We start from the raw sequence: 26,892 nt of genomic DNA, 5'->3' as shown, positions 1-26,892 counted from the left end.
TGAAGTATAAATGTAGAGAACACCAGAATATAGTGATTCCTTAAAATAAACACGTCCCACTTATGTTATTAATTAGTATAAAGATGTTAATTATTTAGGGACGTGCTAAATCCCGCACATCATTTTACTAAATCCTACACAAAATCGCCACTCATTCCAATTTTTCCCCTCCATTTCACATACAGGATTCACAAAAAAAAAAAAATAAACCTAACTCCAATCCCTTCTCTTTCTCTCCCCCCTCCTAGCAGATGCATATTCCTCCGCCGCTAACGACGTCGACAATTGTATACACATGCACACAACATCTCAAATTAATTTCAGAATCACAAATTGTACAGTAAAAAAATGCTAATAAAAAAGAAAAGTTAATAAAATTGAAAACACAACACTTCAAATTAAAATCAAAATCATCAAAAAAAAGACGGAAGAGAGTTTCTACGGGTAGTCCAGTCAAAATAGAGACATCACTCAAAAGCGACGTCGTTAACGGAACGACATCGTTTGTCCCATAACCAAAGGAGGTGAAGTTGATTTCAGCGCACGACGTCGGCGTTTAAGTTTTAGAGAAGACGGCGTCCGACGAATGAGGTGTGGGTATTTAAGAGTGACGACGGGTGGGCCAACGGAGAGGTGATTGACATAATTATCGTCATCAGTCGTTGGCTAGCGAAGAGGGTTGAGGCGGCGGAGGAGGGTAGTCGGCTGGGAGAGGAGAGAGAAAGAAAAGAGGGAGGGAATAGGAGTTGGGTTTAATTTTGTTGTGTTTGTGAAATGAGAGGGGTAAAATTGGAATAAATGGTAAATTTGTGTAGGATTTAGTAAAATGGAGTGCGAGATATAGCAATTGCGATTATTTAACATACACAAATATAATATAAGCATGTTATATTTTGGAAACTATTAAAAGGTAAATAAATCAAGATTTGCAAAAAATATAATATTCCATAATTATTTCGATTCTATTTAATACATACATTTATATAAATATATAAGTCTCTTAAAATTGCATGACTAGATAGTAAAAGAAATTATGTTAGTAGAGAAAAGAATTTTAGTAACATTGAAAATAGTAATATGATAGTAATCACCCATTTGAATAGTCAAAGTAACAATAGTAGTAGCGAACGGGAGTAGTGAAAGTAATAGAAGTAACAACGGGAGTAGTGAAATTATCAATATTTTTTGGTAAAATGTGAGCTTATATTGAATAAAGGATAATAATGTTTACAATGAGCCCTCTTACAATACTAGGAAACGAATGAACAATACCAAATCAAGAGCTAATATTAATCATTCGTAGCCAATCTCTATCTCTAAGCTGAACATCACTTCCAATCTTTTGTACTATTCTGACTCTCATCTGTTGTATGATGCCAGCAACAATCTTCTCTGGAATGCTGAGTTTAACCTCCAGTCGACAGACATTCCTCTCCTGCCAAATTGCATACCAACAAGCCAATTTGACCATTCTGCAAACTTTCCTCTGAAGCTTTGAGTAACCAGAATAATGACCATCAATCCGTAAACAAAGCCACCTCTCAATACCAGCAATAATTTTAGACCTGTACGCACATTCAGTAAACAGGTATGCAACAAATTCTTCATGAGCTTCACAAAGAACACAGGTATCAGTCATACACAGGCCAATGCTAAACAGTTTCAACCTGGTATTTAAGGCCTGTTTCTGAATCATCCAACCAATCACTGAATGTTTAGGTATAATCCAATTATCCCAAACCTCCTTGTACCAATGGGCAAGGGGGGTGTGAACCCTGAATCCACTGATATCCACCTCCTACAGTGTACCCACCAGGTGAGGCCACCCACTGAGCACCCTGAAAACTAGTAGCTAGCCTGTCCCTTACTTTGCATATATTCCTCCAATTCCAATTGGAATCCAATGGAGGATGATAATCAGTCCAACTTGTCCCTTTCATATACACATGATCAACCCATAACACCCACAGTCTATCAGCTTTAGTATAAATCCAATTGACCAGTTTCCCAACACTTGCTATATTCCACACCCCTGCTTCCTTTATACCCAGTCCCCCTTCCTTCTTGCTACAACAAACATTATGCCAGACAACCAGTGGGGATCTGCTATATTCAGAAGAGCCACTCCAAAGAAAATTTCGACAAATGGCCTCAATCCTCTTGATAACTCCTTTTGGTATTAGAAAGATAGATGCCCAATAATTGTGTAATGTATTAAGAACTGCATTTATAAGAATAATTCTGCCAGCATAGCTCAATTTTTTAGCACCAATCCCTCTAATCCTGGAAACAATCCTTTCAATGAGAACATTACAATCCAGTCTTGACAGCCTCCCAGGTTGAATAGGAACTCCCAGATATTTAAATGGTAGTTTCCCTTCAGAAAACCCTGAAACCTGAACTATATCTTGCTTTAACCAGTCAGCAACACCATTGAAAACAACCTCAGACTTTGAGGCATTAAACCTAAGCCCTGAAGTAGCAGAAAAAGTAGATAGCACCCTGAGTACAAGCATAATAGAGTTGACATCCCCCTTGCAAAACATGAGAAGGTCATCAGCAAAAAGTAAGTGAGTCAGCTTCAAACTCTTGCACAAGGAGTGAAATCTAAATGGCCAAGTGCTAACAGCATAATCCATAACTCTAGATAGATACTCCATACAGATACAAAAGAGGAGAGGGGAGATAGGGTCCCCTTGCCTTAAACCCCTCCTTCCTCTAAAGTAGCCAAAATGAGCTCCATTCAAATTGAGAGTATAAGTACTAGTAGAGATACAAGTGATGATCATATGTCTAAACTTCTCAGGAAAGTTTAAAGCCCCTAGCATCTGATCAATGAACTCCCATTCTATGGAGTCATAAGCCTTCTGCAAATCAAGCTTAAACATACACCTAAGAGAAGTCTTACCCCTATTATACATCCTAATCAAATCCTGACATATCATGATATTCTCAAGGATACTCCTACCTTTGACAAAAGCCCCTTGGCTCCTATTGATAACGTCAGGTAACACTAAGGCCAACCTATTACAGAGAATTTTAGATATAGCCTTATAAATGACATTACAACAAGAAATTGGTCTAAAATGTGTATCACTAACCTATCAATCTTAGGGATCAAGGTAATAATAGTAGAATTTATCTGTGTGAGCAGCTGACCAGTCTCAAAGAAATTCAAAATAGCTCCAGTTACCTCATCCCCAATCACATCCCAAGCATCCCTAAAGAACTGACTTGAGTGACCATCAGGCCCAGGAGACTTACCAGGGGGAATGCTAAAAATACTCTGCTTAACTTCCTCCAAAGTAACAGGCTTGCCAAGAATAACAGCATGATCCTCAATACAGCAATTCCCTCTTCTCACCACATTAAAATTCACACCAACAGTAGTAGTCTGGGATCCCAGTAACCCCTGATAATACTCCAGGAAAGCATTCTGTATGGCATGTCCTTCAGTACAGTTAACACCCTCCTTATTCTCAATCTGAAAGACTTTATTCAAGCTATTTCTCTTTTTAATGGCATGTTGGAAGTAAGAAGTATTCAGATCCCCTTCCAAAGACCATTGTACTTTGGCTTTTTGAACCAGAAAACTGTCTCTAGCCAAAATCATCTCCCTTAAATCCTTAGCCAAATCCATCTCCTGTTGCATTAACTCCACATCACCAGGGTTTAGGACAAGCTCCTTCTGAAGTTTCTCCAAGGCAATACTGGCAATGTTAGTATTGTTCTCAATATCAGAAAAACAAGCCTTGTTCAATTGCTTCAAGGCAGGTTTTAGAACCTTCAATTTCTTAATAACTACAAACATTTTTGTACCCCTTATACTTTGTTTCCAGACATCAGCTACAATGTTTTTAAAAGAAGGTGCAGAGCCCCATATATTGAAGTACTTAAAGTTCTTCCTACCTCCAAGTTTAATATTTCTATCCATGACAGTACAAGGGCAGTGATCAAATAGCCCCTCAGGATGGAAATGAGCAACACTGTCACCATAGGCATCCAACCACTCTTAATTACCCATAGCCCTATCTAACCTACTATAGACTCTCTCAGTTGGTTCTTGTTTATTAGACCAGGTAAAGAGAGCCCCCGTAGCAGGGATATCCTCCATTCCACAAATTGAGACACAATCTTGGAAGTGCTGCATTTCAGCATCAGAAGTATTACCCCCCAATCTCCCAATGGGTGATAAAACAGCATTAAATTCCCCTAACTACAACCAAGGCTCAAAACAGTGATCAGAAATATCCTTTAAAAGGTTCCATAAGGCAATCCTATCATTCAGACCATTAAAAGCATAAATCATTGTTAACAAAAAGCTTTTATTATCAGTTTTTGAGAAGACCCTCATATGGATATGTTGGGCACTATAAGATAAGAACTGAATATCAAAACAATTAGGTTTCCATAAGATCCATATTCTCCCTCCCTTATGCCAGCTCCAGTTGGTGGATACACTCCATCCATCACAAATAGAGGTATTCCTATTAAGCAATAAACTAGGTTTAAGCTTAGTTTCAAGTAAACCAAACAAACCCACCCCCTGATTGTGCAAAAACCACTTCACCACCTTCTGCTTATTCAGGTCATTAAGACCCCGGACATTCCAGAAACCAATGCTATACATTAGGAGGATTTTTAGGGGGATCTTTTCCACTATCCACCACCTCCACTACAGTCCCCCCAGGATTAGCAGAGCGGTTTAAAGCATCCAAAAAAGTGTAAGTGCCAAACTTGCTAGATAGCCTCACCCCAACCATGTTTTCTTGTCTATTCAATCTAAAGATGTTCTTAGCAGGGGTAGACTGGACAAAAGGAGTAGCCCTCACAGCAGACAGAGGTGGAAAATTTGCAGGAGTAAGCACAGTAGGGGATAAAACAGCAACTATCTCCTTTGTCTTCTGAATAGGTCTCCAAACCTATTTCTGTTGTTTAGACTTGACATTCTGACTACTGACCTTGCCTTTCTTCTTAACTGGTTTCCTACATTATGATGAATTATGCCCCATCCCCCCACAACTAGTGCAGGAGATAGGTCTCCATTCATACTCCACATTCACATTCATAACTTGCCCATTTTCATCTAAAAATTTAATTTTCTCAGGTAAACTCTGATCCATAGGCAGTTCAACCATTATACGAGCATAACTCAGACGCACCTTATCAAAAGTATCCTTATCCTGTTGAACATATTTTCCCACCAGGGCAGCAATCTTAGGGAGACAGTTCCCCCAGAACTTAAGAGGAATACCATACAATCTAATCCAAACAGGAACCACCTCCACTTTTTCCTTCACTAGTTCCATATCCACAGACCATGGTTTAATTATAATGGGTTTATGTCAAACAAGTAATAGCCAGAATGGAGCAAGGCATCCTTAGACTTAGTAAACCTTACAATAAAAATGTCATTATCCATAAACGAAACCCTCTCAATACCAAATTGATCCCATACACGATACACATAATCTTCTACTGCATCCCAATGGGGATTTGCACCCATAATGTAACAAATAACAGAGTTTGTCCAGAAAGCTACCTCAGGTTTAATATCTTCGTGGGTAAATTGTAGTAGCTCAACAGGATCCTCCTCTTCAAGTATTGTTTCCATTAATGGTACATCCTTACCACCCTTCCGCAAAAGCCATCCCTCAAACTCCAAAGGATCTGCAGCACTAAGGTCCAAAACAGGGACACCCTGAACTTCATTCATAGCACGAGTTTTACCAGTATCCAAAGACGAAGGAACTCTAAAGTTTCGATCTTTGGAATGCCCTGCAGTCGTAGAACTAAGAATAGTAGTTTTTTGATATGTTTTAGATGATTTAGATAGCAATAATGGCGAAAATCTATTTTGGGAAGCTTTCACAGCCGTCATTGCTGAAAACTAGGTTAAAAATTTAGAGCTTTCTCTCTCTTTAAAATTATCAATATTAATGTGGTAGTGAAAGTAGCAATACTTACGTAACAATAATTACGGCGAGAGTAGTGAAAATAACAGTAGTAATAACAAATGTAATAAAAGTAACAATACTAACAACAAAAGAAAGTATATATATGAACAATTAGCTAACCAATCTATTTAAGTAAAATATTAATAGCGGGAATAGTGAATTTGTCTCATAATTTATTTAATCGTAATTTTAAACTATGTAATAGAAAAATATATTAATGATAAATTTATGAGTTATAATTTTATTTAATTGAAAATAAATTTTAATGTTAAATAAAGGTGGCCCGGGCGGGGCCGGGCACCAATACTAGTCATATTAAAACTATAAGACAATACAAAAGAAATCGGTCCAAGACCGGACCAAACCGGATCGGACCAAATTAAAGACCGATAATAAAAATTTAGTGGACCAAGACCGAACCTAAAACTTTCGGTCTTGGACCAGACCAAACTCGAAAAATTTGGTCAGGTCCGGTTTTGGGCCGAAATGGACCTAAAATTAGTGTTTTCACTATTTCGTATACGATAATTACATTTTAATTCCGCTAAATAAAATGCATTTAAATAATTAGACGACTCTTTTTATGAAAATCATTGACAATGCTAATTTATAATATCTTTTGAAGATAAAATATTAATTTGATTCATAATATTTTAATGTTGCGTCACTAAAAACATGAAATTTGGTCCATTCGGTGCGAACCTAAATTAACCGGTCTTGGACCGGGTCGGACCGAAGGCAAAACCTTGAAAACATGAGGACCAAGGACCGGCCCAAAATAATTCGGTTCAGATTTGGTCCAGACCAAATGGTCCGGTCCAGTCCGGTCCATTTTTTCGGTCTGGACCTAAATTTACTCACCCTGAGTAGAGCTGATTTTTTATTTTTAAATAATTCTTATTTAACAAAAAAAAGAACATGGTTAAATAAAACTTATTTATCGAGATAATCAGGGGCGGCCCGTTACTTTCGGTGGCCTGTTCAAAATGTAAGACGAAGGTGTGACACCCTCATACTCCAAGTGCCTTACCAGGACCACTTAGGTATAGGAACGTCACCATCTCGGTTACCCGAGGCAATGATAATCAAAAGACAATAAAGAAGCGTACTTTAAAAGTAATTATAGTTTAAGTGATTACATGTTCAAAACCAAAACTGATAAAAGGAAATATAAGTTCTCAAAACTGTCTACTATCAAAAATACTACTCCCTCCCGGTCACTATATTGTTCCCATTTGATATGTGCACAATACTTAAGGAAAAGTATTAAAATAGGAGTAAAAGAGTTGTGTGGGGTTGGTGATAGGAGAGAGGGATGAATTATTAGTAGTTAAATAAAGAATTGTGGGCCAAAACATAAAGGAAAGTAATAAAATAAGAGTAAAAGACTTCTAAACTGCAACGTGACGGCTCATCCCAGCTATCCCATACGCATCGTCTCATACCTGCTCAATAACTGCTCACCACCCTCGAATGGATCACCACAGTTTTCAAAACATTTAAACGGGGTCAGTACTAATCACACAATACAATCACAATAAGACAAGTATCAAAACAACTCAATCGTCACATCAACCCGAACTCCATCATCAACTCCTCAATACTGACTACACACTAAAGTGTGTAGCCCTGCCAGAGCACCCATCGCAACAGGTTACTCCTCGCCGTCAGTGGGGGACCGCAGCCGTTCCCACCTAAGCCCCGCTCACAGGGATGTCAGCGGGGCGGGTACAAGTGGGTACCGCCCCGCACCCGCCCCAGTTGAGGCGGGGATGAATATAGCTTTGGCGGGTGGTGGGGCGGGTGCGGGTACGAAAATTGTACCCGCCATGAGTAATGGGGCGGGGATGGATTTTGCATCTTACCCACCTCATACCCGCCTACCCGTCAATCATTAAAAAAATTAATACGATTATGATAATTTTTTTAAATCTTATTTAGTTATAATTAAGCTATAATGTTAGTAATAGCTATTTTATAAAGTTTTTTACCAACTTCTTTGGTGAAAAACTAAAATTATAAAAATAAATTCAAAAAAAATGGAAATTAAAAGTGATTAAATAAACTTTAGCGAAAAAATTTATCTAATAAATCATGGTGTAGCGGGTTAATTGCTAAGCGGGGCGGGTACGCTTTTAGATTTCTGCCCGTTGGGGCGGGGATGGTTTTGGAAACTTGTACCCGCCACGGGTGGTGGGGCGGGGATGGGTACGAGTTTTTCTTAGTGGGTACGGGTACGGGGGAACCTATATCCACCACCGCCCCGCCCCAATGACATCCCTACCCGCTCATCTCCATCGAGCGATAAACCCAAGTCTATTAATGTGCATATCCCTTCTGTGGTGGGTTCCACAGAAGGCGAACCATGGGCGTGAAGCCACTCCCGCAAGTGACTCCACTTAGCCAGGGATGCACCCCGAAGAACACAGACAGATACAATCAACAACAATCAACAATGACAAAATCCAACAACTGTCACAATACCAATATGATACCTTTCACAACAATCACAATCAAACACCAAACCACATTATGTGACTAATACTGAGTAGGAAAACCCTACCTGGAATGCAAACACAAGGAGACGATCTTATCAGCTGTCTCAAAACCTTTCCTCTACGAATCCTCCTCCTATCACATAATCACATAATTACTAACAATACAACTTAATCACAAAACCCCCAATCCCATAAATTAGGGTTTAAACAAAGACAACCAAATGCTATAAAATTGGTATGTAGGACTTACCTTTGACGTAAGGATCACAAAGACACAAAGACTAACGAAATCCGACCTCTCAAGCTCCGGGATTTGCCAATAACGCAGATGAAGAGAACAACGTAGTTTTAAATCTCCCTTGAGTGAATTAGATTTATGAAAAGTGTTTAGGGAAGTAGATGATGTAAAATATATACTAATCCGCGTCATTAAAAAAACCCGTCAAAATATTACCCGTTAACCGACTTACTCGTCGAGTGCCACTTACTCGATCGAGTACCTGGGCTACTCGATCGAGTACCCTACAGGCAGAATACTGTTTCTTAAAACAAAACACCCTTACTCGACAGAGTAAGGCCCACTCGATAGAGTATCCAGAGACTCATAAAACCGTAGTATTAAAGTCTTCCCTCCTTAAAAAGAACTTCGTCCCCGAAGTTCAACCCATACATGAAAACAAACATACTAACTCGATCAAGACACAACAACGCAACTAAGGACTCAAAACAAAACTCCAACCTACAAAACATGAACTCGTAACACCAATTCCACCAACTATTCCTATCTTCACAACATTGCTCACAATGTCGTATCCACCACATTATATCTCTCTCGACACTAACTCCATACATACCAACTACCGTCCACAAATGTTGTTAACGCTGCTAGCTCCGTAACATATCATCCACTAGAAAATCCAATATCAAGATACTCATAACATTAAACGGAATATTACATTCTACCACCCTTAAAAGGAACTTCGTCCTCGAAGTTTACTCACACTCATAACCTCATCATCCAACTGTCAACACTATCGAACTCATAAACATCACACTACTACAAGCACGGCCATGACCTTTAATCAAATAACTCACAACAAATATCCATCATTTATAATACACCAACACTCTACTTCCAATTAAACTACGACATGCACAACCCTCAAACACTCTTTGCCGCATCCTACTCCTCTTAAGATACATGTTACGTGCTCGTAACTCACTAATACTAAATCCTTTGTCATACTTCCCAAAATCCTCATTACCATCGCATGTGAAAGGTAACCGCCTATAATCTAAACACTCATCATTCCTATATCCTTGGCTCTCTTACTTAAACAGCTCTCGTACCTCAATTCATTCGGCACACCACCTAACCTATACCACAAAATCCTTAGTTTAACCAAAATTTCAATTCTTCCACATTACCACAACACGACAAACCTCTCTCTATATAAACTATATAAAACTCATATGGCCAAAAGCCTAACTCACGATCCACACTTGTTACGTACACTCACACTAGATCCTCAAGTTCTTTTCTTTCATTACCGCAAAACTCATACAAAACTTTACATGAATCTAACTCTCAACACCCTACACTTATTGTCTCAACAAAAGATTATGAATCACCTGCAGCTTTCAGATCAGTACAACACATGTTCCACAAATTGCTTACCACGACTACGTCTATCGATGCCTCATCTTAAAACAAGATCAAAATTACTGTAACAACCTCTCACCACTGTGTCCCATCAACAGAATATCACTATGCCATGACAACCACGAAAAAATACACAACTCTCTTCCATATCATACTCTACCCTCACTCCCAAGCTGGAACTAGCAAGAAACATCAACAAACAAAATAACAGTTTATATGTTCAACCGAAACTCACAAGGAACAACAGCAAACAAAACAACAATCTATGTATAACTGGTATGTACTTTCGAAAACTCGTATCATAATCATATCGCCTACTCCACCACAACCGGTGACGGCATCACAACACCGTCACCAACAGCCGCACCGCAGCGCGAAAATTCCCGTATCACAACACGAAGTACCATGCCCGGATCACCACCCGAGGCACCACAACCACACCGAGAGACATCACAACTTACACAATCCCATAAACACTGACTCAGCATAACTTCTCGGACAAGAAAAACTTACTCAAATCCACTTTACTAAATCACAACGCAACATATTATATGAATTAAACAGGTAATAACCTCATGAATATTATCCCCTTACCATATCACGGAAGAACATATATCATGAATACATACAAGTATAACCAGTCATGCCAGATCACTCAAATTATTACCTTTATAAACATCACTCCACTAGGTTACCGTATCCAACATATATTATAGAACATTCAGATAACATCTTTATAACTATCACACCATACCACTTCCCGTGAGGTCAGAACCTCACACAAACATTTATATACATATTAGACCCGTAATGAAATCCAACCAGTCAATCCTGATCACGTAAGTTACCACCTGGTAAAGGTTACCTCTCGCCCGAGCTTAATTCGTATGCCCCTCATAACACATTGTCCCATTTGCATAACCATCGCCCCCTGCCAAATATAACCATGCAACTAATACTCAACTACTAGCACCCGCCTCATCTAACCACATCTTATACTTCCTCCCAAACGTACATATCAATCCGGCCTCTACAAAATCAACCTCTTCAGAATTGCTATCTTTCTTATCTATCATCACCCTTAACCACTAGTGACAACACCACAATATCCCCACTGCTCATATAACAAACCTTTTACACCCATCCCTAAACATCACAGTTTCTTTCCTATCTTTGGTTAACATCCCAAATAACGAACATCAAATCCATCAACAAAATTACCTCAACACTATTCCCAATTCCATCCTTAATTGCATCGTCACCCAACTCACCACCAAGATCCCGTATCATGTAAATTCTTCACCAAGCTTTTTACTTTCCTTAATTCCTTGAAACTCATGATTAATATGCCGTCCTGGAACTCCTATATAACCATTAAAAAAACATCCTCATGATAGTATCACACATCTCAACGATTCATTACTTCTATATCACATAACTCTGGTCAACATTTTTCTTAGCTTACTTTTATCCTTCTTATCTCTTTACCCTCGACAATACCAAATAATAGTTCAATTCCTTATTAGTTCTATATAACTCTTTAGTGCTCCGGTTACTTTCTCATTGCTCCAAAACTTAAATCCCATTATTTCTTATCGATATCATCTCACTCTTTCTGACCCTGGATCCTCTCTTATCATGCTATCACTCACAGCTATCACCAATCAGTCCAGACCATCTCATGTTATCACTCACACTGATCACCCATCACCATTTTTTTTTTGAATTCCCGAAACTCTTTTCATACCATTACTTGTCCAAGGAAATCACACATTGGTTTCACCTCTTGATAATACAAATTCCCAAACTCACTCGCTATCTGCAAACCCACATCGCTGCATAACTCAATCTAAGCTCTTTATACACCATTTGTTTCCATTTACCTATAACGACCTTTCCATTATATATATATTCTTAACCAACCGAGTCATAACTACCTCCCTTCATAATCCTGAAACATCCAAAATTACCACGTACAATTTGCATCTCTCATTTCAATCTTTTCATTCTCACGTTCCATAAACTTACATCACCCCTTGCCCACATTCACTTAGTTTTACACTACTCAACACACAATCATATCACTCATCTCACCTCATAAAACATGCTCCATGCCTTAATAAGCCTTACCAATCTTCCTTTTCTTTTCCACTACCTATCACAACCGCATATAACTCATGTCCTCCCCACCGAACTCATACTCACCACAGGTGTCACTCCTTACATCACAAGATTGGGTAACTTACGCATCAGGACCAACACATACGTACCAATGCATAAAGAAGCCAAAGAACACCTTTGAATTAAACATAATATGTAACGAAGTCAAAAGATAAGCATATGACCCAAAACAGGGGTCACTAGATCGAGTACAGGCCACTCGATCGAGTGAGTGACTTACTCGATCGAGTAGGTGAAGGTCAGAAGCACGTAAAAAAAAATTACCAGGGCTACTCGATCGAGTAAGGGCTACTCGATCGAGTAACAAGAGGTGCACTCGATTGAGTGAGGGCCACTTGATCGAGGACCCTATGCATTTCTCAGCACTCTCCAGTTTTCGTAAAATAGCCATAACTCACTCATTTCTTGGTCGTTTTGGGCGTGTGACCTATCGTTAGAATTGTAAAAGAACAAGCTATCACCTCCAATTGGAATAAAATTAAAATCATTTATGAATCTCAAGTTATAATGGTTTACAGACAACTTTTCTGTAATCAGACGACATAACTATTCGATTTTTACTTTCAAACAACTTAAACAACAACAAGGTAAACAAAAACAACTCAATACTCATAAAACCAGTATCCCTAACCACATGTTACTATTTACAAAAGCCAAACAACAACTTCCATCATGCACATACAATATTCAACTTACCACTCATGTAATGTCTACATGCTTTTATTCTATAACCTTACATAAAAACAATGACAATATATATAACATAAAATTCCCATTCATGTGCTACTAACATATCAACATTATAAAAATCCACTTCAGTCATATAAACATGCTTAAATCATGAAATCATATTTTTAAGCAACATTATCCATCATCCATCATACAATTTATCTAACGTATGCATATAGTATACAGCTTTATTATATAACTTTATGGAACAAAATCATGCATAAACATATCACATCGCCTAATCTCATATTACTAAGATTGCCACATTATAAATATTTCATCCTGCAATACATTATTCATCATATATATATGAACTACTTCCTTTTTCCACCACATCCTTCATCATTCTCATATACTTTTCCAACATCGTAAACCAACTATCATTCAACATGCTTTCAACCAACAACATATAAAATCACACTGATTCATGCCACACATCACTATATAGGTACACAATTCATAAAATAAACACATAGCGATCCCGACTCATATTCCATGGTGACCGGTTCAAAATTGTAGTGCAAGTTCGCGACTTTAGGACGTCTCCCAAGTCTTTGCAGTAGCTCCTACAATTCCTACCCAGGTTCATTTTATTTTGACTCCCTATGTTCATTGGTTCATTGGTACAGGTTTCAAGATCGTCGCTCTGATACCACTTTGTGACACCCCCATACTCCAAGTGCCTTACCGGGACCACTCAGGTATAGGAACGTCACCATCTCGGTTACCCGAGGCAATGATAATCAACAGACAATAAAGAAGCATACTTTAAAAGTAAATATAGTTTAAGTGATTACATGTTCAAAAACCAAAACTGATAAAAGGAAATACAAGTCCTCAAAACTGTCTACTATCAAAAATACTATAAACTGTCAGACACAGCGGAAGACTTCTAAACTGCAACGTGGCGACTCATCCCAGCTATCCCATACGCATCGTCTAATACCTGCTCAATAACTACTCACCAACTCCGAATGGATCACCACAGTTTTCAAAACATTTAAACGGGGTCAGTACTAATCACACAATACAATCACAATAAGACAAGTATCAAAACAGCTCAATCGTCACATCAACCCGAACTCCATCATCAACTCCTCAATACTGACTATACACTAAAGTGTGTAGCCCTGCCAGAGCACCCATCGCAATAGGTTACTCCTCGCCGCCGGTGGGGGACCGCAGCCGTTCCCACCTAAGCCCCGCTCATCTCCATCGAGCGATAAACCTAAGTCCATTAATGTGCACATCCCTTCTGTGGCTGGTTCCACAGAAGGAGAACCATGGGCGTGAAGCCACTCCCGCAAGTGACTCCACTCAGCCAGGGACGCACCTCGAAGAACACAGACATATACAATCAACAATGACAAAATCCAACAACCGTCACAATACCAATATGATACTTTTCACAACAATCACAATCAAACACCAAACCACATTATGTGACTAATACTGAGTAGGGAAACCTTACCTGGAATGCAAACACAAGGAGACGATCTTATCAGTTGTCTCAAAACCTTTCCTCTATGAATCCTCCTCCTATCACATAATCACATAATTACTAACAATACAACTTAATCACAAAAACCCCCAATCCCATAAATTAGGGTTTAAACAAATACAACCAAATGCTATAAAATTGGTATGTAGGACTTACCCTTGACGCAAGGATCACAAAGACTAACGAAATCCGACCTCTCAAGCTCCGGGATTTGCCAATAACGCGGATGAAGAGAACAACGTAATTTTAAATCTCCCTTGAGTAAATTAGATTTATGAAAAGTGTTTAGGAAAGTAGACGATGTAAAATATATACTAATTCGCGTCATTAACAAAACCCGTCAAAATATTACCCGTTAACCAACTTACTCGATCGAGTAACTAACGTACTCGATTGAGTGCCACTTACTCGATCGAGTACTTGGGTTACTCGATCGAGTCTTCTACAGGCAGAATACTGTTTCTTAAAACAAAACACCCTTACTCAACAGAGTAAGGCCCACTCGATAGAGTACCCAGAGACTCATAAAACCGTAGTATTACAGGAGGCCCCAAGAGGCCAAGACTTATAAATATAATATAAAAAATTCATATTTTCTTGTAAAACCAATATAAAATTATTGTTTTTTGGCAAAACATTAAATATAAAATGCAATACTTTGTCATAAGTTACAAAAATGGACAGTAAAATAATATTCGACGACATTATTAATCTCGCTTGAATATTGGCCTCCTTGCGTTCTGAGAAGCAAACACATTAACTATATCTTTATATTCCAATTGCTCTAAAATATCATTCTCGATCGCTATCAACGCCAAACCATTGAGCTTTTCTTGTGACATTGTAGCTCGCAAATAAGATTTCAACAATTTGAGTTTCGAAAAACTTCTTTCCGCACTAGCAACAGTTACTGGAACAGTCAGCATGACTCTATATGAAATAATCACATTAGGAAAACAACTAAAATTCTTCAAGTAGTTTAACACCTCAACCGCTCCCAATTTCTCCTTAGGCAAGCCCGCCTCAAAAACTTTAACTCCATGTATAAATCATTTCCATTAATGTCAGCTTGTTCATCTTTCTTAAGAGCATCTTCGAGACCATTGCAACATAATTTTAAGCGCTTGTCTTCCATGGAGAGAAGTCTTTCAGAAGTAAATAAGAAACCAAATACATTCTTAAACTCTTGATATTTTTCAAACCTCCATTTTAATGAAGAAATGGCTTGATCAACAATGAATAAAAAATAATTAACCCTGAATAATTCCTCAGCACATTGATTATCGATGGGTCATCTTGATTTTCATCAAATTGCCTCTTTCTTCGAATTACTCGTCTTTGAGGAAATACGAGGTTGATATTTATTTCAAGAGCAATCTTTTTAGCTTCTTCAATAGCGTTCTCAGACCAGTTTCTCGGAATTCCTCAAAGAAAGTAACTAAACCCTTCATCTCTTTAATTGCAACATCTATAAACATATCCTTCTATTGCAAATTCTTGCTCACCAAATTAACATGGTACAACATTTCATACCAAATGATTATTGGCACTAAAAAATCAAAATCACCTAGTTCATTCAATGCAAGAGATTTTGCTTCACTCCTTATTTTGGAATCATTATCTTTTTCGGCTACATCAAGCAAAGCTTCTCGTAGGTCCCCGATTTGGAATTTTATAGCCTTTATACTTTCAATACGGCTCTCCCAACGAGTGACTGATAATGGTTTAAGAGTTAACATTTTTACATTATCCTGTAAAATTTTCCATATTTTATTTGAATTCCGCAAATATCGTGTAGATGCGTTGAATAATTCCAAAAAAGTCTCTAGCTTTACCACAGGTTTCAGCCATATCACACAATATTAAATTAAGACTATGACAACCACAAGGCATATAACAAGCTCGGGGATTTATATCTATCAATTTCTTTTGAACTCCTTGGTGCTTCCCTTTCATATTTGACCCATTATCATAACCTTGCCCTCTTACATCATCTATGTCAAGGCCCATATTTTTTAGTTCAACTTGTAGAACATCGAAAAGCCCCTGACCTGTTGTATCATTGACATTCAAAAAACCCACAAAGGATTCTTCGATGGTAAAATATTTTGAAGAGGCATCAACATGTCTTAATATCATAGTCATTTGTTCTGGATGGCTGCTATCAGGAGTACAATCAAGTATCACGGAGAAATATTTTGCTTGTTTTACTTTTCTTACGATTTCAGATTTTATTCGAGAGGAAAGCAGAAGTATTAATTCATTTTGAATTCTGTGACCAAGGTAATGAATATGAATCTCATGATTTGTGATCCTTCGAACATGCTCTTGAATAATAGGATCAAACTCAGCTAACATTTCTATTAGACCCAAAAAATTCCCATTATTACCATCGTAGTCTTGTACAACCGCTTCTTGTGACCTCGAAATGCTAAATTATGCTTAGCAAGAAACTTTACAATTAAAATTATTCTCAACAAAACTTGATACCAATGCTCCTTTTATTTTTTAATCTGAGATTGATTTATACTATCAATTGTTTGATTATTCTGAAGTCTCAAACGCAAATCATACCATGTGGTCGTATTTTGAATATGCTCTAAACTTGATTCATGTTCTTTAAGCCTACTACTAAGATGTACCCAACTATCATAACCATATGTTGCTAATCCACCTCTTCTTGCAGAACCTTTACTAAACACTTTACAACAAAAACAAAAGACTCGATCAAGTTCTTTAAAATAAACAAGCCAATCTCTGTCGCATTTTTCTCCATTTGGTAAAATTCTAGTATAAAAAGTGGATGAGAAATATCGAGGCTATCTCTCGGACCTTGATCAATAGTCATATGTCTTTTAAGGCCCTCCTCGAAAACAACATCAACCATCTTAGAATATAAAGCATCCCAATTTCTAAGATCAAATATATCAAATCCAAATTTTTCCTTATAATCAATATCTTTGTGAGTTTCACTATCACTTAGAATATAATTATCATTGTTACCACTATTGCTTTGAACATTGTTATTTTCAGAATTTTGCTTTAAATCTTCCTCAACAAAGGGTGTCGGGTCATCAAAATTCTCATCACAATCCATCGTCAAGGGGTACTATGAGATGATTTTAAAAAAAATTTATCAAGAGCCCCCTCTTGAGATTGATTCAATTCTTCAATTCTTTTTCTTTTTTTTTTTCGCTTTTCATACCCGAATTCGTGTTTTGTAAAACTAGAAGACATGATTGTATTGAAGATTAACAAATACCAGAATCCCAAAGGCCAAAACAGGTAACCAAATAAGAATTAAGAAACTCTTCAAACAAGGTAAGAACTATTCACCAGAAATATCTTGAGGCACAATCACACACCTTCAATCTTCAATAAGTTTAACCTGTAATTAAATCAGTAAAGATAAACAATTATTAATTAAAAAAAAGCAAGTATTTACAATTAAAAAAGAAAGAAAACAGTACCGACACTTGAGAATTGAGAAACGAAAAAAAAATATCTATAAAATCTATTAAAAGGCTACCATAAAATGGCAATTTAAAGCCACGTAGACAACGCCACATTGGATTAGAAAATGTCACGTACACATTCAATACTCCATGTCAACAACTCAACCAAAATGACACCCACTCATTCATACCCCATCTATACAATCTAATTAAAATGGTACTTAAAATGACAAATTTAAATGTGACATGATAAGTTTTAATGTGACATGAAAAATTTAAATATGACATGGATTATCAACTTATAATTACATAACATTGATTTTTAATTCACTAATTTATAAATAAATCTATACAATCTAATTAAAAGGTACATAAAATGACAATGCAACAAGGCAAATTTATATTTATATAATATTATAAAAAAGTAAAACTAAGCATTTCACTAAGTCATGTCTCCTATCAAACGTCATCTTGAATTGTCATGTGTTACATGCATATAATTAAAGAAAATAAAAATAAAATTTAAGTAGTACAAAAGAATGTAAATGTAAATAAACTTTTTAGTTTCCTCTCATTTTTATTGCTATTAATAATTAATAATTAATTCTATCTACCAATTTAATAATTAATTCATCTTTTTTAAATGATAGAAGTAATTCTTTGGCTTTCCTCTCCTCATTCATAAATAAAAGTTCAAGAGAATGAAAACTTAAAAATCATTAATCACATAATTAAAAATCTTTATATTAATTTGTTAAAAACCTTTTCATTTTTATGTTTTAACATAGCGGAAGAGGAAGAGACATACCCAAATCTTTAATGCCTTGAACAATGTATAAATATACAAGTTTTCTCACTCTTTCAATATCATATTCTCTTTGCCAATATTTTTGTTGATTGATTTTATTTTATGAAAATGTTTATATTTCCATATGCTAATTTAAGTTGACGTAGTAATATTTATCGTTTGAAATTTTTCGATTTCCAATATAGTGTTATTTTACTATTCAAAATATCATTTTTTTGTATTAATTAATTTTTTTAAATTGGTGTATTGTAGATATGAGATTTTTACTTACTAATAAAAGTGTTTGGATTTTCAGGTTTGCTTGCGTCAAGACTCAAGAGTTTTGAGCCTTGCAAAGCATTTGATCTATTTGGCTCTCATTTAGGTTAATAATTTTGGTTTGATTAATTTGATTGTCACTAACAAATGCTAATTTTTGTGAGTTTGGTTTAAGCAGAATGACATGTGTATTCTCATATTATAATCAATAAAACATGAATTCTTATATTCATGTTGAAATTCTGATTACAATTCCCTTGTAACAATAGCAAAATTGTAACAATTTTCAAAGTATGATAACAAATAACTACATCAACTAAGGGCATTTTTGTTATTATACCGATAGTTGATTTAGGTGATGGTTTATGCTCCTGTAAATCTCATTCCCTTACCCATGACTTTCAATCTAACACACTGATTTATTAGAGCTTTATGGTTGTTTTTTTTTCTTATTCTTTTCATTCCCTTGGTTTTCTAAACACTTGATGTAAAATACTCTATTTTATAAATAATGTTTTGGCATTTAAGTTAAAGTATTTGTATTTTTAATGAAATTTTGAAACATAAATTGGTGATTAAATTTTCATGAGGGCCAAATGTGTATTAAACTTGATTTTGTGATATTAATCCTTATTGTTGTTTATTTCTATTGCTTTTTTTTTTTTCGTATTGTACCAATGGACAAACATTATATGAATATACAAGAAAAAAGAGTTAGTTTGGTTACCAAATTATATGAATACCACTCGCTAAGTAGCAATAACTTACCCTTTTGAAATGACCATCCCTATCTAACCCCGTGCATTATGCACGGGTGTGAAAACTAGTTTGATTAAAAAAGAACTTAGGCTCCGTTTGGCACGACACATCAGGTAGCTTATTTGACCAAAGTAGCTTATTTGACAAAAATTTCGGGTACCTGATTTTTTTGCAAGTGTTTGGCAAGTAGTTTATTTGGTCAAATAAGGTACCTGAAATGAAATGCTACCTCGGGTAGCATTTGAGAAATCAGGTACCTGAAATGACTTATTTTCCATTTTCTACCCCTTTATTCTATAATATTAAATAATTTTTATATCCTTTTACGTCATTTTAGCAAAATCAGCTACCTTTTCAGCTAGTTTGCCAAACACATTTTTATATAATCAGTTACCTTATCAGCTCCTACTTTTCAGGTACCTTATCAGTTACCTTTTCAGTTTCGATTACCTTTTCGCCGGCCTACCTTTTCGTGTTTCAAATTACCTTTTCAGATAGTTTTGTCAAACAGAGCCTTACTATGATGATAATTAATGAATTGATGATGAGAGGATGTGAGGATGTCGACTTGAGACAATGAAGAATTAATTAACAAATAAAGCTTGATTTTTGTTAGGGTTAATTTTTAATTTTAATTAAGGAATTTGAGAAGAGAAGTGCCGTAGTGGAGAGTACGGAGTATCACCATCAGGTTTGCTTTTTTCCTTTTCTATTCTTTTTTTTTTTTAATGTGTCAAAAATTACAAGGCTCGACAAAATTTGAGGCCCTTCCACTCTTGGGCCCCTGTACATAGAACCGCATTGAACTATTATTGGGCCGCCCCTGGTTCAGATAATGCCCCTTCACATGACGTGTTTTAACTTATTAACACTATAATAAAAAGTAAAAACACGTTAATTTTGTGTTAAGTGAAATATGTTACGAGGAATGACATAATAATTCCATAAAACACAGTGAAAAGAAAATAGTCAAGCATAATGATTGCCATGCCATTTTGCTTTTTCTTTTATTTTTATTCTTTTTACGTAATTACATTGCATTCTTTGCTTCGGAAAACATTAAACTTAATGAATTTTTTTTAAGATACCTTAAATGCTCTAATAATATACTTTTTTTTGAATGTTTAATTTATGCACTTTTTGTAATAATTTGTTGAACCACTAATATAAATATCGTTTACCTAATCATAAACATTTATTCTTTATAACATTTAACTGTTTAAAAACTAAGATTTTAGCCGTTTGAACATTTTACGAATTATTTATTACGCTTAAGCGGAATTAAAAAAAAAAGGAAGTACCACGTATAATATTATTTTATTTGTTGCAGGATTAACCAGGTGCTTCTACGACCAGGAAAACTTGTTCATTTAGTTAAGCAAGATGTATGAAATAGACTTAAGAATTATCAGTTTAAGTGTAAGTCTGTTAGTGGTATGAATTGGATAGAATCACTTGTCAAGTCATGAAGGAAGTTAGCTAGACTATGCCTTCTAATTGTATCTTTTGGCGATTATGATTTTAATGATAAGCTTACCTTTTTCCAAAAAAAAAAAAAAATTATTTTATTTTTATTTATTTTTTACATTATAAACCTTATTTTAGAACTTAGAATGAAAAATACCAGATTTATCCGTATGTTTTTAACCCCATAGGCCTTATATTTGGTGTGGCATCAATAGATCTAACATATTACATAAAGAAAGTGTGATGTAAAAGAGCACCAATCTTCCTTGGGCTCTTTGGCACATACGTTGTCAAAGCTTATGACAACTAGCATTGAGTCAAGGGTTCAAGGATTGGTACTCTGTAGAATAGAAGAAGAAGAACAAGAAAGAAAAGAAGAGAAAAAAAAAAGAGGTATTCTAAAATACCTCTCCTTTTTATTTTACGTCCTAAACTAAAACTAAAACTAAAAAAAATAATAAGCTCCATTTAATTTATTTCATTTTACATTTCATATTTGACTTTTTTCATATAGGAATAATTTCATGCAACAATACTACTTTGAGTGAATATCAAAGTTCATGGTCGAATCAACTATGGTTGGGGACGTGACATGAACCGTGGCTAATATTATTTCTAGTTACTTTATCTTTGATTAATATAACTTGATCGCTTCAAAAAAAATGGTTATCGTCACATCCGAACCTCTAGCTAATAATTCAAATAGTTTGTTAGCGAAGTTAATGAAATATAAAAGGGAGAATGAGATAATCTTAGTCCGAATAGGGGTAAAGCAATATTGCAGTTAGTGAAAGGGATACTGTTGAGTAGAATTCATGGGACGAGGTGGGTATGGGATTCCAAGGAGTTGAGGTGGAATGAGAATCCTAATGGATTCTAACTCTATTCCAAAATGCCCCAACCAAACACTAAAATGAGTAGAATTCATTTCATTCCATTCGATTCCAAACCTCTCAATCAAACACCCTTAAAGTAATGAAGTGGATCCTCACTTGTTAATCCCCTAGGCCTTATATTTGGTGTGGCCTAGAGACTAGGGCTGAGCAAAAAATCGGATTATCCAAACTGATCCGATATCCAATCCAAATCCGATCTCAATTTTTGGATATTCGAACCGAAAGTTAAGTTTGATTTGGATATCTGATCCGAAATCTTTGATTTTGGTTTGGATACGGATATTAGAATTAAAACATTTGGATATCCGATCCGATCCAAAACTATAATTTTCTAGTATAATTTAGAGAAAATAAAATTTTATTTGATACAACAACTTAAGTAATGTTTAAAATATTAGAGAAATATCTAAGTGGTAATTAAATTTTTCGTCGAGAACATTTGAGTAAGAATACTAAATAAAATCATCATGTAAGAGTATGAATATAATCGTGTTTAAACGTAACTTTAAAGTAATTCAAAAGTATGGATATCCGCATCCGATCCGATTATTTTGGATACCCAAACATTGGACATCCGTAACATTTGGTTTGGATATTGGATATCTTAATAGGAATATTTATAATAGTTGGGTCTCAACCATCACCTTAAGATTTTGGTTGAGTTGGTTCATCTATCATGGTATCAGAGCCAGTGTGACCGAAGGTCACGGGTTCAAATCCTGGCAACCTCAAAACTCCTCAAAAACTCGAAGTGGAAACCCACCACACGGTACGGGGAGCCGGTGCACAACTAACCACTCTTCAAGCCCAACGGGCATTTGAGTGAGGGAGAGCCGGTGCACAACTAACCACTCTTCAAGCCCAACGGGCATTTGAGTGAGGGAGCGTAATAGGAATATTTATAATAGTTGGGCCTCAACCATCACACTAGTACTTTGGTCGGATACCCGATCCCTACCCTGCCCTACCGGAGACATCAATAGATCGAAAACGTAACATAAAAAAAACTGTGATATAATAGAGCACCAATCTTCCCTGGGCTCTTTGGCAAATATGTTGTCAAAACTTATGACAACTAGCCTTGGGTCAAGGGTTCAAGGATTGGTAGAGGAAGAAGAAAGAAAGGAAGAAAAAAAAAAAGAGGTATTCTAAAATACCTCTCCTTTTTATTTATCTCCAAAACTAAATCTAAAAAAATATAATAACCTCCATGGCTCCATTTAATTTATTTCATATTGGCTGACCTTATTTCTAGTTACTTTATCTTTGATTAAAATAACTTCACTGTTTCCAAAAAAAAATGGTTATGGTCACATTCGAACCTCTAGCTATTAATTCAAATATTTTGTTACCGAAGTTAATGAAATATAAAAGGGAGCATGAGATAATCTTAGTCCGAATAGGGGTAAAGCAATATTGCAGTTAGTGAAAGGGATACTGTTCTGATGTTTTAAGTGAGTTGTCAAATACAGTAGGATATACATCGAGGGTGAAAAGGGGATCGATGAATTTAAGACGCTAATCAAACTTGTCAAGGAATGATCTTGTAACCCTTGGGGTCGGTCACCTGGTTTGCAAATGCCGTAACTTGGGACCTTGTTTACAATCATTATCATCGTCGAACACCCGATTCTCAGTTTCGTCAATGCTATTGGATGCTTTTTTGTGTTTTGAATTTTGATGTTGATCAGACCCCTTTTCGTCCTCAGATTCACTGCTGCTGCTCTCTGAACTTGAACTTGAACTCTTTTCTCCTTTACCAGGACTAACTTTCGGTTTTGGTGAACAGTTTTCTTCCTGATTTCCTTTCTTACTACCATTTCGTTTACTACTTAAACTCGGTTCCTTAAATGTTACTACCAGCTTCCTTGGACGAGACCTTGTTCGTTTTGTAGATGTACATCTCTTGCTACTTCCATGTTCAGAAGAAAGATTTCCATCATTTGGACCTACTGATCTTCCTGAATTTTCAAACTCGGTATTTTCAGCATCCCCGTAATTGCCACTCTCGTCATCACTACCCGAGTCTGAAGAATTGTTCTCCTCTTCTGAACCAGCGGAGCTATGTCTTCGCGAGAGGCCTTGGTTTTGTTGCTCCGATACACTTTCTCTGTTACTACCCTCTGCATCACTCTCATCACTACTAGACTCTTCATGGTTGGAACAATCTTTGTCGGAATCATCACGAGAAGGTTCTTCCTGGTTCGGGTTATTTTCATATTGCATTTTCTGTTCAGGTGGTGGATTACAAGCAACTGAACTAACATCCTTCTCAACTGGTTGAGGTATTGAAAGAAAGCTAAGAGCAGCGACCACATCACCGATCAAGGGTCTGACTGACGGTTCTTCCTGAAGGCACATTGCACATATTCCGACTGCCTGGTTTAGACATTTTACCGGGAATTCATTATTCAGTCGCGGATCTGCCAAATCTGGAAATCTTTTAGGTTCCCTGAAAATTGGTTGTGCCTGTTCATGTATATCACAAAACACACGGTCAACCGGTTTATGAGTCTAGTTTAATTAATGTCAGTAGACTCTACAAAAGCTTACCCAGGAAACCAGATTTTGCTCGTCATTTGGCCTATTCGTGTCAATGGCCCTTCGGCCAGTGAGCAGCTCAAGAAGAACGACTCCAAAACTATAAATGTCAGACTTGAGAGTAAGCTCGCCACTGCTAGAATACTCAGGTGCAGAATAACCATAAGTATCCATGACTCTGGAAGTAGGGTGCATCTTGCCTCCATCAGCGCCAAGCTTGGCGAGACCATAGTCAGAGAGTTTGGGTTCATAGTTTTCATCAAGTAAGATGTTTGACGGTTTTAAATCACGGTATAGGATGGGGGGATTCGCTATTTCGTGCAAATATTCCAGACCTTGGGCTGCTCCAAAAGCTATCTTCATTCTTGTGCACCAATCCATTGGTTTTGTATCAGGATTACCTGTGTTGCAAATTAGTTATCACCTTTCTGAAAACTGAAAGCATTAAAACTTTTCCAAAGACTGCAGACGGAAACATTGAACTATACCCTACTGCCTACTTCCCCAAGGCTTAATACTGAGTTATGTGCATTTAACCGTATTGGTTAATAAGCCTTTTGTTTGAAATTAGTCAGTTCAGAGTTGTGATGGAAAATGAAAATTACCAAGCAAATGTTGCTCTAAATTTCCCATATGAAGGTACTCATAGACCAAAAGCCTCTGGTCGCCATCAGCACAGTATCCGATAAGAGTGATCAAGTTGGGATGTTGTAGAAGACTGAGCAATGTTATCTCCTCCAGGAATTCCTTGTTCCCTTGCATTCCGTTCCTGTCTAGCTGTTTTACTGCAACAACCTGCAGCATTCAAGTCCGAGTCATGAAATACAGTCTTATGATAGTATTATCCGAGACTAATATAAATAAGTGTTGATCTGTGAGAACAACCTGGCCAGTAGACTGAAGTGTCCCCTTGAACACTCTTCCGAACCCACCTTCCCCTAACAAGCATTCCTGTCGGAAATTCTTTGTCGCCATAGCCAATTCCCGGAAATTGAAAGATTTTGCTGCATAAAGATATACTCCTTTGTCACCTCACCACTAATGATAACAACAATGATAGGAATGCATAATGGACTTATTTGGGTAACAGTTTCAGTAATTTAAATACGGGTAATCATTGTGGTAATTGGAGAAAGTTAAGGCCAGAAGGTGGAACGAGGAAAACCTTCCAAATATAGAAAGGTAAACAAATGACCGAGACACCTAAAATTGAATAGGTTTACAAATAACCGGACAGAGGGAGTAGCAAATATGAATCAAAATTGAATTGTAGAGAACACACATTCAAAACAAATGCAAATAAACCAACAATTGCATCAAACAGATTAATTTATTATGTAAAAATGAATAAATACCGTTACAAGCAGAGGTGTCGATAGGAGCATGGTTTTCCTTTTTCGCGGGAATTGGTTGATCATCATTGCTATCATCTTCATCATCCTTTTGAAAGCATGGTAAGCAATTCATGTCGGAATTTCAAATCCCCGTACGCCGTTATTGCCCTCGTTGTCGTCGTCGTTGTTGCTGGTAATTCTAAAATCTCTATAAAAAACAGAAAAAATACCAGATACCCAACAATTTACATACATTCAAAAGCTGGAAAATTCCAACAAAATCTCATTTTTTATTTTTTTGCAATTACTAAATCATTACATACAGCATCAAAACACGACGAGCCGGGTTATAGATGCAGGGGTGAAAACTCAAAATATCAGCAAACAAAATACAACCCAGAATCGAAAATTCCTTCTGTATCTGATTACAGATTAATGAAGGTGAAAAAGATTAGGGGGAAAATGGAGGTCCTTCGAAAGAGGAGAAGGACCTCGGTCAAGGAAAGTGAAACAGAGAAGAAAGGAAGATGATAAACATTGACAAATAATTTTGGGGTGGAAAAAGCCCAAAATTGGAATGTCAAGAACAACGTTAGTTTTTGTGGATTTTACTGCAAAATCTACCTCAGAAAATTTAGGAACATTTGTGCGTCGTTGTGTAATCACAAATGCATGCGTGCTTTCATATTTAGTCCGTTCATATTCAAATTTCTGTTTATTAATTACGGAGTATAACTCGAAAGTATTTGGCTCTAGGGCTATAAATGAGCTGTGGATGCTCCACATGTTTTCGGAGCCAGGCCAGTCAGCTCGATCAAAGCTTGCTCGGAGATCGGTTAAATTGA

The 26,892-nt window shown here is 36.5% G+C and overlaps 2 protein-coding genes and 1 pseudogene across 2 annotated transcripts; all 3 read right to left on the bottom strand.

Annotated features, from left to right (window-relative positions):
* Positions 1 to 1,276: 1,276 nt before the first annotated feature.
* On the bottom strand, positions 1,277 to 5,309 carry LOC141655563 (uncharacterized). Its single transcript, XM_074462638.1, has 6 exons — positions 5,064 to 5,309; positions 4,629 to 4,904; positions 4,077 to 4,216; positions 3,102 to 3,986; positions 1,752 to 3,024; positions 1,277 to 1,687 (listed from the first exon to the last, which is right to left on the bottom strand). Exons 1-6 carry the CDS (start codon positions 5,307 to 5,309, stop codon positions 1,277 to 1,279), a joined length of 3,231 nt encoding a protein of 1,076 aa, XP_074318739.1.
* A 9,927-nt stretch (positions 5,310 to 15,236) lies between these two features.
* Positions 15,237 to 17,626, bottom strand: LOC141655562 (uncharacterized; annotated as a pseudogene).
* Positions 17,627 to 23,559: 5,933 nt separating this feature from the next.
* LOC141657583 (putative serine/threonine-protein kinase PBL25) lies at positions 23,560 to 26,548 on the bottom strand. The gene is made up of 5 exons (XM_074464863.1): positions 26,069 to 26,548; positions 25,599 to 25,717; positions 25,319 to 25,508; positions 24,726 to 25,114; positions 23,560 to 24,641 (listed from the first exon to the last, which is right to left on the bottom strand). Exons 1-5 carry the CDS (start codon positions 26,178 to 26,180, stop codon positions 23,736 to 23,738), a joined length of 1,716 nt encoding a protein of 571 aa, XP_074320964.1. The 5' UTR covers positions 26,181 to 26,548; the 3' UTR covers positions 23,560 to 23,735.
* Positions 26,549 to 26,892: the final 344 nt, after the last annotated feature.

This window comes from Silene latifolia, chromosome 5 (assembly GCF_048544455.1).
Source record: "Silene latifolia isolate original U9 population chromosome 5, ASM4854445v1, whole genome shotgun sequence".
In the NCBI taxonomy this organism is placed as follows: domain Eukaryota; kingdom Viridiplantae; phylum Streptophyta; class Magnoliopsida; order Caryophyllales; family Caryophyllaceae; genus Silene; species Silene latifolia.
Note: the sequence above shows the minus strand (reverse complement) of the source record. Positions and strands in the feature narration are given on the sequence as shown.

Bases quoted from the DNA above. Each gene is read 5' to 3' on its own strand.
- LOC141655563 (XM_074462638.1), bottom strand. From the start codon at position 5,309: ATGGAACTAGTGAAGGAAAAAGTGGAGGTGGTTCCTGTTTGGATTAGA. The intron at 4,905-5,063 runs GTGAATGTGGAG...AGACCTATTCAG, and splicing joins AAAATGGGCAAGTTATGAAT to AAGACAAAGGAGATAGTTGC. The intron at 3,025-3,101 runs GTTAGTGATACA...TCTCTGTAATAG, and splicing joins TTGATCCCTAAGATTGATAG to GTTGGCCTTAGTGTTACCTG.
- LOC141657583 (XM_074464863.1), bottom strand. From the start codon at position 26,180: ATGAATTGCTTACCATGCTTTCAAAAGGATGATGAAGATGATAGCAAT. The intron at 25,509-25,598 runs GTTGTTCTCACA...TGAATGCTGCAG, and splicing joins CACTTCAGTCTACTGGCCAG to GTTGTTGCAGTAAAACAGCT. The intron at 25,115-25,318 runs GTAATTTTCATT...TTTGCAACACAG, and splicing joins TTTAGAGCAACATTTGCTTG to GTAATCCTGATACAAAACCA.